Source organism: Gallus gallus, chromosome 1 (assembly GCF_016699485.2).
Source record: "Gallus gallus isolate bGalGal1 chromosome 1, bGalGal1.mat.broiler.GRCg7b, whole genome shotgun sequence".
In the NCBI taxonomy this organism is placed as follows: Eukaryota; Metazoa; Chordata; class Aves; order Galliformes; family Phasianidae; genus Gallus; species Gallus gallus.
This window is the reverse complement of record NC_052532.1, coordinates 137777983-137795948: the sequence shown is the minus strand read 5'-3', so window position 1 is coordinate 137795948 and position 17966 is coordinate 137777983. Positions and strand designations below refer to the sequence as shown.

Below are 17966 nucleotides of genomic sequence, written 5' to 3'. Positions count from 1 at the left end.
TTTTTGAAGGAAAAACGATTTTGATGTCATTTGTGTGAGGTTTTAATAACATTCTGATGTGAACGTATATATCTTGTTTTACACAGAGATGTTGCCAAGAATGCTTTGTTGCGCTGGCGTGCATTTATTTATTGGACATTCCTAGGAGTGTTTGATGCTGTGGTATTTTTCTTTGGTGCCTATTTCTTGTTTGACAACACAATTCTGACCAGCAACGGACAGGTTAGTGTTGGATTTGGTCGGTCAGTAGCAGGTAATTTTTTTAACGTCAGGTGCGTTCTGTCATTGTGAAACAGTCTTAATCGTTCTCTTTAAGATTTCCCACACAGATGATAGCTGTTTTATGAATTACGGTCGGTTACCCATTTAGCCAAATCTGTATTATCTAATGAGAATTTTGTATATGGGTAAATGGTGGCGTAGGACTAGATGCAGCTTAGGAAAAATATGTATTATAAAGTTGAAGAATTTCTTCAGAATTTACATAGTGAGCTTTCTGTTCTATGCTTAACACGCATCTGATGAATATCTGACTAACGTATCGAAAGACTCTCGGTAGAGCAGTTATGAATGATCAGAAAAGAACTTAGGTATGCCAAGCTTTTAAATACTTTAATTGATTTTTACATATGGCAGTTTAAAATAATCTCTCTGTACATGCTTTGCTGTCACATGAATTCAAGTTTTAAGAACCTTTTTGCATTTTATTTGTTTTACCCATTGATATGTTGGTCTATTTTATTTGTGTGCTTTTTTTTTTCTTTTTGCTACTTGCTTCTCTTCCTATCCTCAGCTAATGACAACCAACACTCACATGGTAAGACTATTGTGGATTTGTCATGATATCCATTTCTTTCACTGTTCTTTAATTAAACGGTTAATTAAAGAGCAGGTAGCTATTTCTTACAACTCTTACAGTATTACTTAAATAGCAATGCTCTTTTTATCACTACTTTTTAAGTATTTAAAATGCAAAGAAATTCTGTAGAGTACAAGGTGTATTGAAGTATACAAGACATAGTGAAGAGCCAGGTACTTTCAAAAATGAGTAGGCTTTTTGCTTCCTTGCATTTTATTTTGTTCTATACTTTTCTGTAGCCTATATTTTGTTGCTGACTCTCTGCTATAGAAAATTTATTACAGTTTATGCCATAAAATGTTTGAACAGTTTTAGAAAGTTTGAACAGTTTTAGAAACCCTCAAAGTGAGAGAGAAGATAAACAGCACTATCTTGTTGCCTATGTGTGACTTACACATTTGCTAGGAAAGTAATATTCAAATTCCATAAAGAGCCATCTCTGTGGCATTTATCAGTGAGTGGGAGAACATCTGTTAAGGAAGACAGCTCTTGTAAGAACTGGATGGCTTTCCATTAGGCATAGCTGTACTCTGCAGCACTTCTTTTTCTGATCCCATTATGTTCAATTAGTTGTTCAAATCTGTATCAGCTCATACTTATAGTCCTGAAAATTAGTCTTCCCACGTGTACAAAATTTTGTAAGGGGTCTTCGTTCCAAATGTTCTGGTAGGGTACCTTTTTGGGATTATAATCTATTTCTGTTGTGTGTACTAAATCAAGTTCTTCTCAGTGAGGAAACATTAACACTTAATTGCAAATATTCAGTGTGTGTGTCTAGAACTAGATACCCATGTTCATATTTGATTGTGAAATGATTTGCTTGATGAGAGTTTCTGACTCCTGAGCATCAGAGTGGATTAGAAAATTCGATGCCATTCAGCATGCTTGTTTGTATGCATAAAATGTACAGATTTACAGTTGTAATTTTAGACTTAAAGGCTCCAAAATTTTAGCGTTCAGGAATAGTCAGAGATGCAGTGTGGGTTCATACATACATGAATGCTAGTTGATGGTTATTTCCAAGTATTTAAATTGTGCTCATGTCTGGAAGATGTCAGTACAACACTGGAAGATTTGTAACGGTTACTGCAATAATGTGCTATTATGAAACTGGCAAAGGAAGTAAATATGAAAGAGAATAAAAAGAGCAGAAAACATTCATATCATAAATGATACCAGATGATTCAAGTTAGATTCCCAAGTGTTAAAATGGTTTCTGAAACAAAAAAAAAATTGTCTTCTTTCCCTCCAAAAGTGAATTACACCGTTTTTGCAAAGCTAGTAAAAAGTGAATGTCTTTTACTGGAATTGCCCCCTATATCGCAGTAAAATTTAAATACTCCTCAGTTTGCTTCCAAACGTCATTCCCCTACAATGTTTCTCAATAAAAGTGTGTCTGAAATTGTTTGTATTCTGTACAGTGATGTTGCTGGAATACTGAAAAGTGTACTTTCAAACACTGAAATTGACTCCATAAATGCGTGCCTCGGTTATTTCCTGGTAAACAAAACTAAGATGCCAAAGATTTACCTCTTTATTAGTTTGTGACCGTACTTTTTGTATGAAGTTCCAATTTGGATATGGCATTACTGGTATTGCAAAACCATATAGCCTGAGACCAACTACACAAGGAAAGAAAGAAGAAAAGAAGGCATTGTAGCAGTGATTGCAAATTATGAATGTCATCTTAGTTTTACTCGTATAAAAATATTTGCTGTGTGATTTTTTTTTTCATTTCATCGTTTGATGTAGATGGATTTAAATATAATTGTTAAATTGGATTCAGAGATAGGTAGGAGAAAGTTAAAACGATTAATAGAATGGGAAAAAAAAGCAGGAAGGGAGATGAGTGATGAGCTGGAATGTGGAAGATACAACACATGCAATTGCAGAAGGAGGGGAGGGTCTTGGATAGGCTGGGAGCAGAGCACACAAAGTATTTGTTAATAAACTGCACGTTAACAAACAGACTTACAAAAGAATGATTGGCAACCTGAAGTCACAAATAGTACCTTGAGATATATTCAGTGCTGCAAATGCTGTCATTCTGGGGGCTCATTCTTTCCTATATTGCTCTGCTTACTTTTCCTCTGTGCCAAGTTAGCAGGCTGTTGGTATCTGCTATCCCTGTGCTATGGCCTCATTTCCTTAGCCAAAAACTTGGGTAGATGAGGTGTTAGATTGTAGCCTGGTGCTTCCCACGTAGCCTGATGAACAGAGACAAGGAAGGCTTTCCCGTTATTTTCCTAATCAGCTTTTACTGGAAATATGGACACATCTGTGCAGCGTGCAGAAACTTTGACACTATGCACTCCAAGAGATGCCAGATACAGCATGAGAGCATTGTAAAGTTTAACTGCAGGAGAAATTCAGTAAATGTTGGCATAATTTCAGTTTCCTGCAACAGATTCCTGCGTGGTATTAGCTACACATATATTTTTAGGGCACACATCATTATGTAGCATGGACATGACCCTACTAAAACAGCGTATTAGGTATCTTAGTAAAACTCAGTTCAAAATACTGAAGGTTGTCTGCTCTGTACACTTGGTTACACATTCAATAATTTTGAAGTAATTAAATGGTTGTTCAGGATAATGAATATTTAGATCAGTTATGTGTTTGTTTTTTAAGCAATTCTTTGTTCCCACTGGATCAGATCATTTCAGCCATGTTTCCTACAGGTTTCTGTCGTATGGCTGGCTGTGATGTCCATTCAGAGTTTTTCCCAAGGCAGGACATCTGTATGACTGTTTACCATATGGATCTCTTGTCATCTGATGTTGAGCAAGCTTATATATAATAATGTAGGTGGGAAGGGACCCAGAGTTGATCCAGTGTGGCTCCCTACTTGATGAGGCACTAATTAGAATCAAGTTGCTAAAGGTCTTGTCCATTCTTTTTCAAGTTTTGAATACCCCTCAGGCTGGAGATTTCATAATCTTCCTGGGCAGCCTGTTCTAATGTTTTTCTGCCCTCATGCTGAAAACACTTCTCCTAATACCTAAGCATTATCTGTTTTGTTACTGAAGAGTGAACAGTTATGTCCTGAGTAGACAAGAAGAATCACTTTCCTTTACCTGCTAATAGCATCCATGTCAATGTTTTACGAGGTTGGCCTTTACCCCTGCAACAGCACACTTGACTCAGGTTCAACTTATTCACCTCAACCAAGTCTCTAAAGTCCTTTCCAGTAAAGCAGTAAAGACTGCTTTCTAGGCAGTCGGCCTCAGGCTGCACTGGTGCATAGAATTATTCTGTTGCTGGTGCAGAATCCTGCATTTGTTGTACTTTTTGAGACTAGTCAGCCCATTTCACCAAACAGTTGAGGTTCATCTGAATAGAATCCCTTCTTTCATGTGTATCAGCTGCTTCTCAATTGGATATCATTTACAAATTTGTTGAGGGTATGTTCTGCGCCATTGCTCAGACTGTTCCTGAAGTTAAACAGTTTTGGTCTCTGGGACAGCTCCTGAAGAACATCAGCAGTATCTAGCCTCCAGTTACTTCATACTGCTGCTGACGTCTCTTTTGAGTCTGATTGTCCAGCCAGTTTTCTGTTCATACAGCTTCACAAACTTTCTCTCTTACTGCTCTCCAAGCAACTGCCTGTCCAGTCATGTTTTCACAGAAGGCAATCAGGTTGATCAGGTGTGATTTGTTCATGGTAAATCTTGCTGAATATTCACAATATTTTATTTTATTTTATTTGTACTTTACATACACGGAATGGATTCTAACAGTACATTATCTTTACAGGGATCAAGGTGATCCTGACAAGCATGTAATGTCCCAGGTCCTCCTTCTTGCCCTCTTGTTAAAGGTGGGCTTTTGGGCCTTCTTCCAGTACTCATTTGCCTCCCCCTGTCATGGGGATTTTTCGTGGATGATAGACAGTAGCCCTGCAGTCACATGGGCCAGCTCTTTCAGTACACTTGGGCAAATCCCATACAGACCTGTGAAATATGAAGTATGTATACACGAGAGCAAGAAAACAGAACAATTTGCATTGGATAGATCATCTAGGAATTTAAGGTTGCTTAATTGTCAATTCCTGGTATCTTTGTAATAGTGAGACATAGCTTTAAGATGTTTATTCTGGACAATTCATGAAGCGATGGAAGATATTACCTATTATAACTGCCTTGGACCATCTCTTTTTAGATGTTTGGAAACTGGACCTTTGGAACACTGGTGTTCACTGTGCTTGTATTTACGGTTACACTCAAGGTAATATATGCTATATTTTATCCACTGAAACTTTCTTAGAGCTTGTTTGCTCATTGCTGCTTGCTAAGACCACTTTCTCTCTAGCACCATACATTGTAGGGTATTAGTTTAAACACAGTTTTTGCAATCTATGGCTTCTTCACTGCTCAAAATTAAAAAAACAAAACTTTTTCCAACTAATTCTGTATAGAATTCTTATCTTTTTTTAAAAGGTGTCATTTCAGTTTGACTTTAACGGAGTATTCTGTTGCTTCTAAATAGTAGTAACACAATATAATGTATTGTTCTTTTCAGCTTGCACTAGATACACACTATTGGACGTGGATAAATCACTTCATGATCTGGGGATCACTGCTATTCTACATTGTCTTTTCTCTGCTCTGGGGAGGAATTATTTGGTATGAATCCTAATATAAATTGCATTGCAAATGTTATTTCAGAAACATAAATGTGTTATGCATTTCATATTTTTCCCCACAAAGAATTCAATTTAGCTTTTATATATTGCGGAACTCCCAGTTGCAGTCACATTTTAAATGCATCAGTAATCATAATTACAGAATGCTCAGATCTTCTTTCACTGTAAAGCTTTTAAAAATATTACAGTATGAGGAGAAGAATATCAGACCTCAGACTGCCAGTGAAGCTGCCTCAGTATTATCAGTCAATAATAGTCCAAGGATTTGTTCATGGAGCTGAGGTTGTCTATCTGAGGTAAAATTTCACAGAGTAGGTCAGGTCTGTGTTGCCTGGGGGTTAGCCACCTGCATAGCAGCTTGTCTTGGAGGGGGGTAGCTGTAGCAGTCTATGCAAGAGCCAGGGGGTGCAACTAACACTGAAATTGTGCTGACCATCAGGAGTCATAGAATCATAGAATCGCTACGGTTGGAAAAGACCCACAGGATCATCCAGTCCAACCATTCGCCCTTCATCAATGGTTCCCACTAAACCATGTCCCTCAACACAACATCCAAACACTCTTTAAACACCACCAGGGTCGGTGACTCCACCACCTCTCTGGGCAGCCCATTCCAGTGCCTGACCACCCTTTCAGAGAAGTAGTATTTCCTAACGTCCAGCCTGAATCTTCCCTGGCGCAGCTTGAAGCCTGAAGTGTATGAGCTCAGACTCAGATGTTTTTTTTATCTTTGCAAGGGAGAGGCAGAGAACAGTCTGGTATTTCCTACACCCTGACAGACAAGAGGAAAGCAACTCTGTAGTCAGTGAATGTTTAGAGAATTTTTGAGAATACTGGCATGGATAAATCCCAACAAACTGGGAAGTTGAACCTTCACTATTTTATCCCTTTGTAACTTCTGTGTTTAATGGTGCCAGTCTTTTCTGTCTCATGTGTATTGAAGTGTAATATCTATTTAACCTTTTTTCTTACCAGGCCTTTTCTCAATTATCAGAGGATGTATTATGTGTTCATGCAAATGCTGTCTAGTGGTCCTGCGTGGCTGGGTATAATTCTGCTCATAACTGTCAGCCTTCTTCCAGATGTTCTCAAGAAGGTCTTGTGCAGACAGTTGTGGCCTACAGCAACAGAAAGAATCCAGGTAAAAATATTTTTCTGTGTAATTAGGTTTTGATATCACAAGTCTCTAATAATTAGACCTCTCTCAAGTTTAGAGATAAGATTTGAATAGAGGTTCCCCATCTTTGGTGTATATCATTGGTTTTGTATAGCAGTCACTTTTTTCACCAGCCAGCATGCTGGAAGAAGCTGCTTACCATTTACAGGGTGGTAAATACTTGAATGCTGTGGCGATTCATGTGCTCCAATATCAGCAGCCAATGGGAAGTCAGTTGATAAGGATGGTGGGAGATAGCTATCTGGTTCAGCATGATTCTCAGTTTGAGGAAATAAGAAGAGTAAGGAGCTTGGGATCTCAGTGAGCATAGGCAGGAGACACTTATATCAGCCTGTACAGCAGTGATGAATATATAGTATGTTGATAAGGAATATGTCATGAATTCCTGCCAACGTTCATGTTACATTATCTGTACAGTATCTTACAAACTATTTAATACTGAAGCAGGGCCTGTTACAAAACAAGCATATTAAAACCTACTCTATTAATCAATTTTTCCTCTTTTATATATCAACTTACATTTTATCTGCTTGATTCATTATTTCTATATACGTGTGCTTTGCTGTGCCAATGAAAAAAGTATTTTTAAATCTATTGTCACCTTTCTTCCGATCAGCCCAAAAGCAGAAACTGTTGTATAAATGCAGGCCTTCTCTGCTGAGACTTATAGCGAAGCCAGCTTCTGGGGTAAACGTGGTGTTATTCTAAGGACATCAAAACAGCCCTAAATGATGATTTTGGCTGTATTTTTGACCCCAATATATATTCATATGTAACATATATGTTACATACATTAGAAAGTGAAGGACAATAGAGGTTTTGAACCCGATACTTAATATTATTGCCCTCACCCTTTTCAGCTCATCAACTGCCACCATTAGGTTAAAGGAGTTATTAGTGAGTATGTGTGTAGGGATCAGTTAACCTTTAATGTTTATTGGAGAAGATACTTCGTGTTAAGAGGTAATGAATAAAGGAACTTTGAAGGAATATAAATTTCCCCTTTTGGCAAAGGTAAAAAATTCTTCTTACAGCTGAAAAGTAAACCCACTTGCCATTGTTTTCCGCTCCTTGAATATACCTTGGTGTAAAAATGCCTCACCTCAAGAGGGCAGGAAAGAATGCAGAAAGCAAAGAAGTATTTCTAGGCAGATCAGCATTTGTCATTTCTCTATTTCAATATTTTTAACAGATCTCTCTGTCATATATGCTATTTGTGGAAGGAGTTGGTTTTGGTGTAGGTTCTGCATGCTTAATTTAAGTCTAAAGAGAGAGAATGAGGCTGGGTTAATGCAAGAACACAGCCCTAAATAAAGGAATTTCACCAACAGTGTATGTTAGTGCTGGAAAATGAATGGATTTCAAGGCAAACTTTGGGCTAACACTGGCAATATTCTTTTTTGAATATTTAGAACAAAATCTTTGACTTTTAACCAGATGTATCCCTTGTGTTTCTTCTTCCCTCTCTTTGTTTCCTCCTGTCTTCCAATCCGCTTTGTCTAAATAACTGCTGCCTTGCTTTAAATATAAATGATGTGCACGGTTACCTCCTACAATCTCCTGGGAAAATCAGACTAAACATCAGTGCCTTTCTGTTGAGCAGTCCACCATCTTTATGCTTTCTCAGACTTCAAGCAGTCTAAGTTTCTAACGGAACAAAAGGTGACTTTTTCTGCCTTTCTGCATGCTTGGCCATTTCATTCGAAGGACATTAAAAAGTTTGTCATCAGAAGTTATTTACTGTACTCATTATCTCCATTTCTGATTCACATCAACTGTACTTTGCAAAATACTTGTAAATTTTTCCTACTTCTGTTTATTTATCGCAAGGATTCTATGAGTCAATGTCACAACCTGTCACTATCACCATCATTTTTGTCACGTTGTTACTGAATTCTACAAAATCTTTCTGACTCAAGAGTCTAAGGTTCTTAGACCGCATTTTAATCATTTGTGTTTCTGTAGGTGAATGCATGTCTTGCTTGCATTGTAAATCACCAAGAGGAATAGTTGCCATATAGAGTGATAATTCTGATTATGCTGACATCCTAGCTTGATATGGGAAAGCTGGTACTGGAAGCCCCTTTAGCAGTCTTTGAAATACATTAAAATATCCATTCTGCTGCAAATGCAACTTTCTTGCACTAAGTTACTTCTAGCAGGCATTTTCAAATTAAGCTTTTCTGTGCTTCTTTCTAAAAAGAAAATAACTTAAGGTTCAGAAGTCTATGAGATACAATTTAATACAAAAGTATAAGAAAAGCGGATAAATCCTGGCTTCACTGCAGTCTGCAAGGAAGCTCCTTATGACTTAATACTACAAAGCTCTTGGTTTGGTTTCCACTACAGATTTTATATCCTTAATTTTTAACAGATTAAGATGAAAGATATGTCTCTTTCTTTCTTCCTTCAAAGCTTATAGTCAATAAAAATGACTGTAATTGTAGAAGTCACATGGAAGATATACAAAGTTGTTTTCACTATTGCAAATTTTGACTAAAATTGGCTTTTAAGAGCTTTTGGATTGGTTTGAAGTGAGTTTGAAACTGATGCTATTTTTAAACTTACTGCATTCCTATAAACTCTATCACCTTTTTAATAAAGGGCTTCTGGAACAGTTGGCAAGACTAACACAGGGCTAGCAGTCACCTTCTGGGTTACTAACTTATTTCTGCTCAGACAATCAGATAGCACCCAGCCTTTGAAGCAATTCTTGTCCTTCTTAGCTATTCTGTTACTTGGGGTCACTCCAGGGAGTGGCAGGTCATCGCTTACCATCGTCACCATTCAGAGTTTGGGTTTTCGGAAAGATCTTTTCATATATATATATATGCATGTATGCATTCACATATGTATACATATATATATGCATACATATATGTCCATATATGTATGTGCGTATGTATGTGCATATACACAACCTGTTGACTTTCTCGTGCTAAAACATTAACTCTGCAAAAGCTTTGGAGGAATCAGTTGTCTTTGGTAATTTAATTCAAAACTTGCTCGTGTCTGTCACACTCTTAGTCACAGTGACTGTTTGGCTCAGTGAAACAAGCTGAATTTTGTTCTTCAACTGGAAGATACGCTGCTGTAGTGTTTCTTTCAGCCTTACCTTTGAAGAGGCAATAGGGCTTTTTTAATATCCTACTTACATTAATTGATGATATTTCTTTTTACTTTATTCTCTCTCTGAGAGGAGAAGCTAAGCAGTTTGGTTATGGAAAATGTAAATTCACTTTGAATTATTTTCGTTTTAAATTGTCACTTTGGTGGACAGTGTTTCTGTATTCCCAAGTATTTCTAGCTGAAATACCAGGCCTTTGGTTGTGAGCTGTAAATAGCTTCTATGTTTTCATCCCTTTTTAAGAAATATTTTTTCTTTTTCCTTTTGCTTCTGACTGATGGTTTTAATACTTTGCTTTCACTTCAGTCACCAGATCAGCCCATCAGGCTTGGCGTGGAATCTCTGCCCTTTGCTGCTCCCACTGCGCTGCTTTTGCCTGGGGAAGCCTCTCTGGGGACTCACCATCTTTCTGTTCCTCAATGGGCTTAGAGAGCCAGCTGTTGCCTTTTTCACTTTGGCTCCTCTTCTACAGAAACTAAAGAAATGGTCCTGCTGTTGAAATATTTGAATCCCGTACAAGAAGTTACCACAATAACTGCCTTGCCCAATTTCAGCAGGTGGTAATGACTAGGTTGTAAGCCTTCATCAATGCTGACACCATCACCTTCTGTGTAGTGCTCGCTGCAGTGCCCCAGTAGCTCTTGGAAGAAGCAGGACATCCACTCCTTAATTGGAGTGCCTGAACGGGCCGTGAGAGATGTCCCTAAGGAAATACTGGACCGGTGGGGCTGCCTGATGCCCTACAGGGCACTGCTCCATATGCAGCCACATGGCATCATATCCAAGGGGAGATCTTTTATTCAGCACAGGTAATCGTCAGCAGGGAGCCCATGGTACTTAGTCATGGTACAGTTTAAACACTTTAAATGAGAGTAATTAAGTATTTTTAATGGTTCGAAATTGAATTGTAAAAGTATGGCTCAAACAATTAGATCTCAGGATCAAGAAATAGAAACTTTGTTATACTCTGGATAACCTTTCCCTTTTAAACCTATCAGAAAATCTGCCACTTTGTAGGGCCCTGCTACAATAGTTACACTTGTACCAGATGGTACAATTCATTCATATTTCCCTCCTGTGTTCAGCAAGTCTCATTGTTTTTCCTCATCCTTGCAGAAGAGTATGAGACATAAAACAGCCCTAAATGCACTGGTGAACAGCGATGGGCCACTTCTTGAAGGAACTCTTTCAGCTTCGAGCCATAATTAGATCAAAGCTAGGTAACAGTACTGTACGTGTTGCCAGTTTGGATGGATTTCTACTGGTGAATTGTACTATTTACAAATCAATTGTTTCCTCCAGAGTTTTTCCTGTATTTCATCAATATTGATACAAAATAATTGTGTTTTACTTGGAGAGCCTAGTTGTTGCAAAAGATGTTCCATGTCAGAGGTAAGCTCTCTTTGTCTCAGACATTTAGTCATGTGAGGAGAACAGTGTGTCTGTGTGAGTGGATATACCCATATTAAAGTCCAGTTAATACATGGTGTTACAAATAGGGGTTGTATAACATCTGTTTTATAAGAACAGCAGTTATTACTGCAGGGTGTACTTGCATTACGCTGCGGTGTCAAATATGTGGAGTCAGAAGTCCCACACATTAGCAGTTTATCTGTTGTCTCTCATGTTTTTGGATACACACATAGACCAAGGCAGACAGTAAAACAGAGAGATTGTCATAGAAAAGGAGGTGATTTATTTGTCAGTAGGACCCTTGGTCAGGGGCTGTGCATCTGGGGCTGTTCGTCTGCCAGTATCTGCTGTCTTTAGAGACTGCTGGACAATTAGCAGTAGAAAGCCCCAGCTTTCTGCAGTAGTGTCAGCCATGGCATATTGAAACCCAACATTTTATGAATAGAAAAAAATACCAATTTATTTTTAGAAAGAGTAACTAAAATGCTTCACTTTGTAGCTGGAGGAATAGGAAAAAGGAGTTATACAGTGTAGGACTGCGTTACCCACTGACATTTCCAGAAGAAAGTCAGCCACTCTATTATTCGTTTCCCTAAATTTTTCTGTACTAACGCTAGTATTTGTTCTGTATGTGTGTTTAAAAGAATGCAAGCCTTGCTGCTAGTGAGCAGTTTGGTACAGTTCACTGAATCCCTTCAGAGAGAAACTGTTTTAAGGGAGCTTTCTACGTACTTTTGGTTATGTTAACGTAGCAGTTTAAGCTTGCGATTGGCATTGAAAGCGGGCAAACTTCTATAAGCTACGTTATTATTTTATTATTGTCCCTCTTACTACTGTGTTATCTACGGGCTCAAACAACTGTAAAGAATTCCCTCTCTTTGGAAGTACAGGGCAAAGTAGTCGAGTCTGTTCTATCTCAAAATTCTCTGTAGGAATTCCTGACTAAAAAAAGTTCTGAGATAAAAAGAGGTACAAAAAGAGATTGCACATTGAATTATAAACCAGGTTTAAAAAGCAAACAAACAGACAAACAAAAATCAATTTGAAAGCAGTCCTCTGTGTCTTCGTCTCTTCTCTAGAGAGCCCATTATCAGGCTTAGAGATTATTTGTAATATTGCATCTAATTCTTTAGGTCTTAATATACAACCAGTAATGTTCAAAGAGGGATTTTACCTTCAGTTGAAGCAAATACCTAAATTGGTGATTTAGTGAAAGGCGGAGAGAACGCAAGATTAGGCTTTTAGCTCTGAAATCACCTATTCACTTGTTTTTCTTTTTCTCAACAGAATGCATCAAGGCACTGTCGGGACCACATCTCGGAATTCACACCTCTTGCCTGCCTCAAAAGCCCAAGATACAGGAGCAATGACTGCAGCAATTCCCCAGCAAGAAGGTCTCATTCTCGTTCTAAAAAAACAATGTTTACGCACTGGAGAGGCATTGATTATTCAGTGCTTCCATCTGTCTTTGGCTATTCAAATAAGCATTGTCGTTCCAGTGCAGGCTACCGCTACAGTGGGTCAGGTTTGGAAACGTCTGTATGACAGAACACCAATTCAAGCCTTTAAAAACTGTACCTTTGTTTATTTCTTTTTTTAGGAAACAAACATGTCACAGAAATATATCAAACTATACGTGGCTCTTGCTGTCTGAGGTAATGCTCAGACAAACAGGATCAAGAGCTAGAAGTATGAAACCTTCCAGGCCGATAGGCCTCTTTCTATGTTTTGAACTACTGGGGCAATGAACAATCCGCACAGTCTGGTACTGTGAGACTGGTAGCACTAAGATTTACTCATCTTCCTGTGTCAAGACTCTTGTGCATTTATTGTTTCTGTCATCTTTAGTCATTTTGTTACTTGAAGTGTATAGTTTCAGTCAGTGACCTACATTCTGAGATCAACAGTTTTAATTTTCAGCCAGAAGCGATGACCTCAGTTATCTCTGATGAAAGTTTCCTAAAGCATATTACTAAGTGCTGTTTCTGATTTTCCTCTGTCCTTTTTCTTTCTCTGCTTTCTCTATAGAACAAACTGGTGTTTCCTCTGTGCAAATCTGCTTTCAAGAAACACTCTCTAATGTTCACTTCCTTGTAAGTGGCCAAATCAGGGCCCTGTATGGTTTTCAGTTAGTACTCCCCTGTAGAAAAATAGGCAAAATGATCCTTGCGTAGAGTACATGCACACTATGTGAAGTCAAGTTGGCTGTTCAGTAGGTATCATCAGTGTTGATATCTACAGAAAAATTGAATGTAAGCATTTTGCCTTCAGTGTCTTCGTGAATTCATCAAGGATGCAGGTACGCAGTGTTCAAACTTCTTAACTATCTCCATGGTTTTAAAGTATGCATAGTAGTAAGTATAGTAGTAAGTTTTATACAGAGAACCTTTTTGTTCTTTTTTTTTCCCCCTCAAAAAAAGGCTATTTTCCCAAATAAGCATTTTTTATTATCTGGAGTTATCCTTTTAGTTTGAAGTTTTTATTTCTTTAGGTTTTTTTATTATTATTTTAATTTTAATTTTAATTGATAAGAGCTAATTGGCTCAGGAGATGCATTACAAAGCAAGGAATATCCAACTGTTAACTTTTGCAAGCAAACCAGTAGGTGGCACACAGCTATTACTAACAGCTGAAACATAATAGAAATCAGTTTGACTGCAAAGATTCTGTTTGTATCACTTCAAGTATGACAGCCAACTTTTACTTCTATTTTCTCTGCTACGTTTATGTTAGCTGTGTCCTTGTCTCGTTTCTTTAGTCCAGTGTTTTATTTTGGGGTACAAAACTACCTGAAGGAATAATCCAATTTCAGTCTAGTTTAGCCTGGTGTTTTTAACTCGTTAATAACCACAGTCTTTAAATACTTCTGGGAGGATATTAACTAAGGATGTGTTGCGGTGTGCAAACAAAATATTTGGAATCAGAGCTGCAGCCTTTATTGGAAGACTTGCCCAAGACATTAGTTGTGTGTTAACATGAGTGGTGGCGAAAAGTGATTTCCCATAGAGACAAAATGATTTACTTAATAATTTACTTTTGAATAAAAGAAAAATGAACCCAGTAGGAAATGTTCCACACGATATTCCGAGTGACTTTCCTGTTCAACAAGTAGTGAAATAGTGAATATTCCCTGGAACAAACAGATTGTAAAGTCAGCAGTGAAATCTTCATTATACCAAAGAAAAGGGAAGAATTATAAAAGGCTGCTGGTGAGCACCACAAATGAAGGTATCTTTACCATTTAACATGTAGCACTTTTGTGTTTCAAAGAATGTCCTCATAGCAGAAACATTTTGAAATACATAAACATGTATATGAGTGTGGGAGTGTGTACATACATATGCCATTGCATACTTGAATGTTGGTCAGTTCAAACCATCCCCTACATAAAACACTGGTGTACATATTTTTTAAACAAAGTTATTATGCGTATAAATTTTATACCTGTAGCAGTGACAAATTTCTTGTGTGTAGTTAACAAATTATTTGTAATGTATTTTTTAGAAATCTTAAAATTGCCTTTGCACTGAAATATTTTTCATACTGTAGCTATTTATAAATCTGTTTTACGCATACATTTGTTAACACACCATTTCTATTTTTTTTAAGTATATATGTTTTGAAGGCTTTTTTTATACTTATGAGTTGTGGCCACTTAAATTTAGCTTAGAGTGGAGTTGTGGCTGAATGTTAAAATTCTAATGAATGTTAAATTAGAAATATAGGTCAGTTGCTCTGTCAGTGTCACCCAAACTATTAATGATTTGCTGGCAATTAGAGCGATACACTTTCTGTGCTGTACTGTTACTGCTGGCTTTTCTATTCTATAAACCCTCCTGCTTTTTTACTTCTTGAGTTCCATCTCTTAGCCTTAAATAAGGAGATCTTTGCTTGATGATTTTGAAAGTGCTGCATTCCCATTCAGCCTGTTAACAAAGCAGTTCATTGCAAGCTCTGTGTAGACCAGCACTTAGAATATTTACAATATTATTCACGCTGAAACACCTCTTTAAGCATTTGGGAAATTCTCGTTGAACGTGTCGTTTTTGGAGGAGGAGAAATGCTTGAATTTAAGTGGAAATTTCTGCTTTGATTTAGCAATACTTTTACCTTTAAAAGTCGGTACTGTTTATTGAAATGGAGCATTTGATGGAAAACACATAGAACATCAACGTTTCACTTGATAGGTTTTTCTTTCTGTTCCTGTTCCTATTGCCATGCAAACTTAGCCCACTGCAGCGGGTGGCGACTTGGAGTTGATCTGTAAACAGACCAGGCAATACCAAGATGAGAACTTAGCAGTTAGATCAAAATGAATCAGAATGTTTTATTATGGATGGGGCACTGAAAGGAGACTGATTTCTATATACTGTAAGAATGGGGAAAAGTATAAAAATCTATATAACTTCCTAACTCGCCTTGTTTAAATCGTTGCAGCTTTAACAGCATAATGTCTCCATAACTGCTTCTATAAATGTCTTGAAACTGGTAAGCGCTAACCAAATGTATCTGAAGACTTAGAAAGTATTTCAAGCTTTTCAGCCGCTGACGTTCGTATATTCCTGCAGTGGCTCGTGGCAAAAGATGTGGATCCTTTTGGTTTTACACTGTACAATAACTGTTCGTTCAGCCACTTAAGATAAAAGCTTACGGTTTACTTTCTTGCTTGCATTAGCCTGTCTTGTCCCAACTGGCTTGCAAATACAAAAGGAAAAAAAAAAATAGCCGAGTTGAGCACTGCACTACTTTTCTTTTTGGAAGCCAGTGGGGTCGTTGTGCTCACGCTGCTGTCTCTGTGAAAAAAGCTTTAATGGAAATGTGTGAAAGTATTGCGAAAGTTAAAAAGTACGCGATTCTACTTTGCAGAATAATCTAAAGATCCATTTATGAAGCTTTAATTTTTTTACCTTATGAGAACTCACACGATTTTAATATGCGTCATCTGTAATGAGTTCCGTGCTACGTACGCACTCCATTTTAAACGTCCTTCCATGACGTAACGTAAAGTAGAATCTGTGGAAGTGCTGCCCGGGGGCTGGGGGTAGTTACCTGTGCATTAAACATTAAAGACGTCTGTAGTCGTCGGCACCAAATACTAACACTTATTTTTATTGTACAATTGTAGGTGCATTTATTTGAAAATAAATCAGCCTTCGAATCTAATGTTTAGATTATCCTATACCACTTCATTTATTTGATTTGAAGAGTCAGTGTGTGAATGCATTACTGTAAAGTTTCTTTTCAGTGCTATTTTTAACTTTAATTTCTGTAGATAACCAAATATAACTTGTTTATATTCAGTCACGTTTTGGGTCCTTACGTAGAACGTATAATAAGCAGGAGACATGGATCTGCTTGCAATAAATATAAACATTCAGAACTGGTTTAAGTTTGCTCACGAGTAATTAAAACCAAGTATGAATATGAAATGATTTCATATTAGTCTGTAATAAAATGTAAGTAGACAACAGAAAATGGATTGAGTGTTTGATTCTGGTGCTGAATGTGCTCCTAGTCACGTCTGCTCTCAGAGAGCATCACAGCCAGTTAAAAAAGCAAGTGGAAAATTCAAAGGAGGCCAAAAGGTGAATGATGTGAGTGGTGCTGCGGAGCTGATCCAAATCAGTACCGACCCAGGAGAGCTTCATTCTTCCCACATTGATTGGATTAGTGCTAAAGTTCTTTACAATCTAAGCTAGTAAAGCTGCACGTAAGAAGATCTGTACTTCCTTACAGTCCTGCTGGCCTGGGTACCCAGAGCTAGTTCACCTTTCTCTGCATTGTCGCAGTTTAAAGAAACTGAATTAAAGGCAAAGCCAGTGTGCTTTGCCATCTGAGTTGGCAGCGGTGTTCTTACGAAGGAGGCTGATCGCACAGAAGTCCATCATTTTCTTTTGTTTGGTGGTACAACGGCATGGGACGTCCTGTACTTTGGACACCGTTACAGAGCATGCCAACAAATGTCTTCACGCCATCAACCTGAAGCTACCCCAGAGAGCTTCGACAGAGCAGATCAGAGCACTAGGTGAGGTGCCTCCCTCTTCCTTCAGTCTGATCCAGTACTTGATCTAGCAGCTGGCAGCCTCGCCTGCGGCAGGAGGTTGGAACTTGATGATCCTTGAGGTCCCTTCCACCCCAAGCCATTCTGTGATTCTTGATGAGGCTACGTAGAATGCGCAGGCACCTGATTTGTGTATTGACTTTTCTGTTCCCATAATAAAAATGTTAGAGTAACAGATTTCTGCTTGTAACAACTATTTCTCCGAATAATACAAGCATATTTACCTATCATATCCCTTTTGTTCATCAAGAAGTGTTGGGTTTTCTACTGAATGAGCTTGTGGTGGAGGTGCTTTGAGGGGAAAAAAGGTGAATCTGGAAGATGCTTTCTCCTTTCTTCATGTAATGAAGGAAAAAAATGCACAAATTGCAATTAGATAAAAAATTGAAAGTGGAATGCGATGCATATGGATTTCAGGAGGAACACCATGGCACAAAGAAGAAATCACCTTGTAAGTAGGCAACTTTCCACTTTACATGTGAAAGTGTTAAATTGTTTAAAGGATAAAAGGGCAGAAAGGCAGTGATTTCTCATTATTAATTCTAAACTGAATACCGTGTTTTCCTTGAGCTCTTTTCTAGTAAGTTACATTGTAAATTAATTGAAAGCTGTTTCTTCTATTAAGAGACTGTTTGTTTTTTTTTTCCTGCAATACATACAATGCTGCTCTATGAACTATTT

The 17966-nt window shown here is 37.8% G+C and overlaps 1 protein-coding gene across 3 annotated transcripts in view; it reads left to right on the top strand.

Annotated features, from left to right (window-relative positions):
- ATP11A (ATPase phospholipid transporting 11A) overlaps window positions 1-16699 on the top strand; it is a 120856-nt gene extending 104157 nt beyond the window's left edge. For all 3 annotated transcript variants that reach the window (XM_040662546.2, XM_040662539.2, XM_046906768.1), the window contains exons 25-30: window positions 87-222; window positions 5024-5089; window positions 5384-5487; window positions 6483-6648; window positions 11114-11203; window positions 12512-16699. In XM_040662546.2, coding sequence (XP_040518480.1) covers window positions 87-222; window positions 5024-5089; window positions 5384-5487; window positions 6483-6648; window positions 11114-11203; window positions 12512-12769 — 820 coding nt within the window. In that variant the 3' untranslated portion in view covers window positions 12770-16699. The remainder of the gene's footprint in view (window positions 1-86; window positions 223-5023; window positions 5090-5383; window positions 5488-6482; window positions 6649-11113; window positions 11204-12511) is intronic.
- The last annotated feature ends 1267 nt before the right edge of the window (window positions 16700-17966 follow it).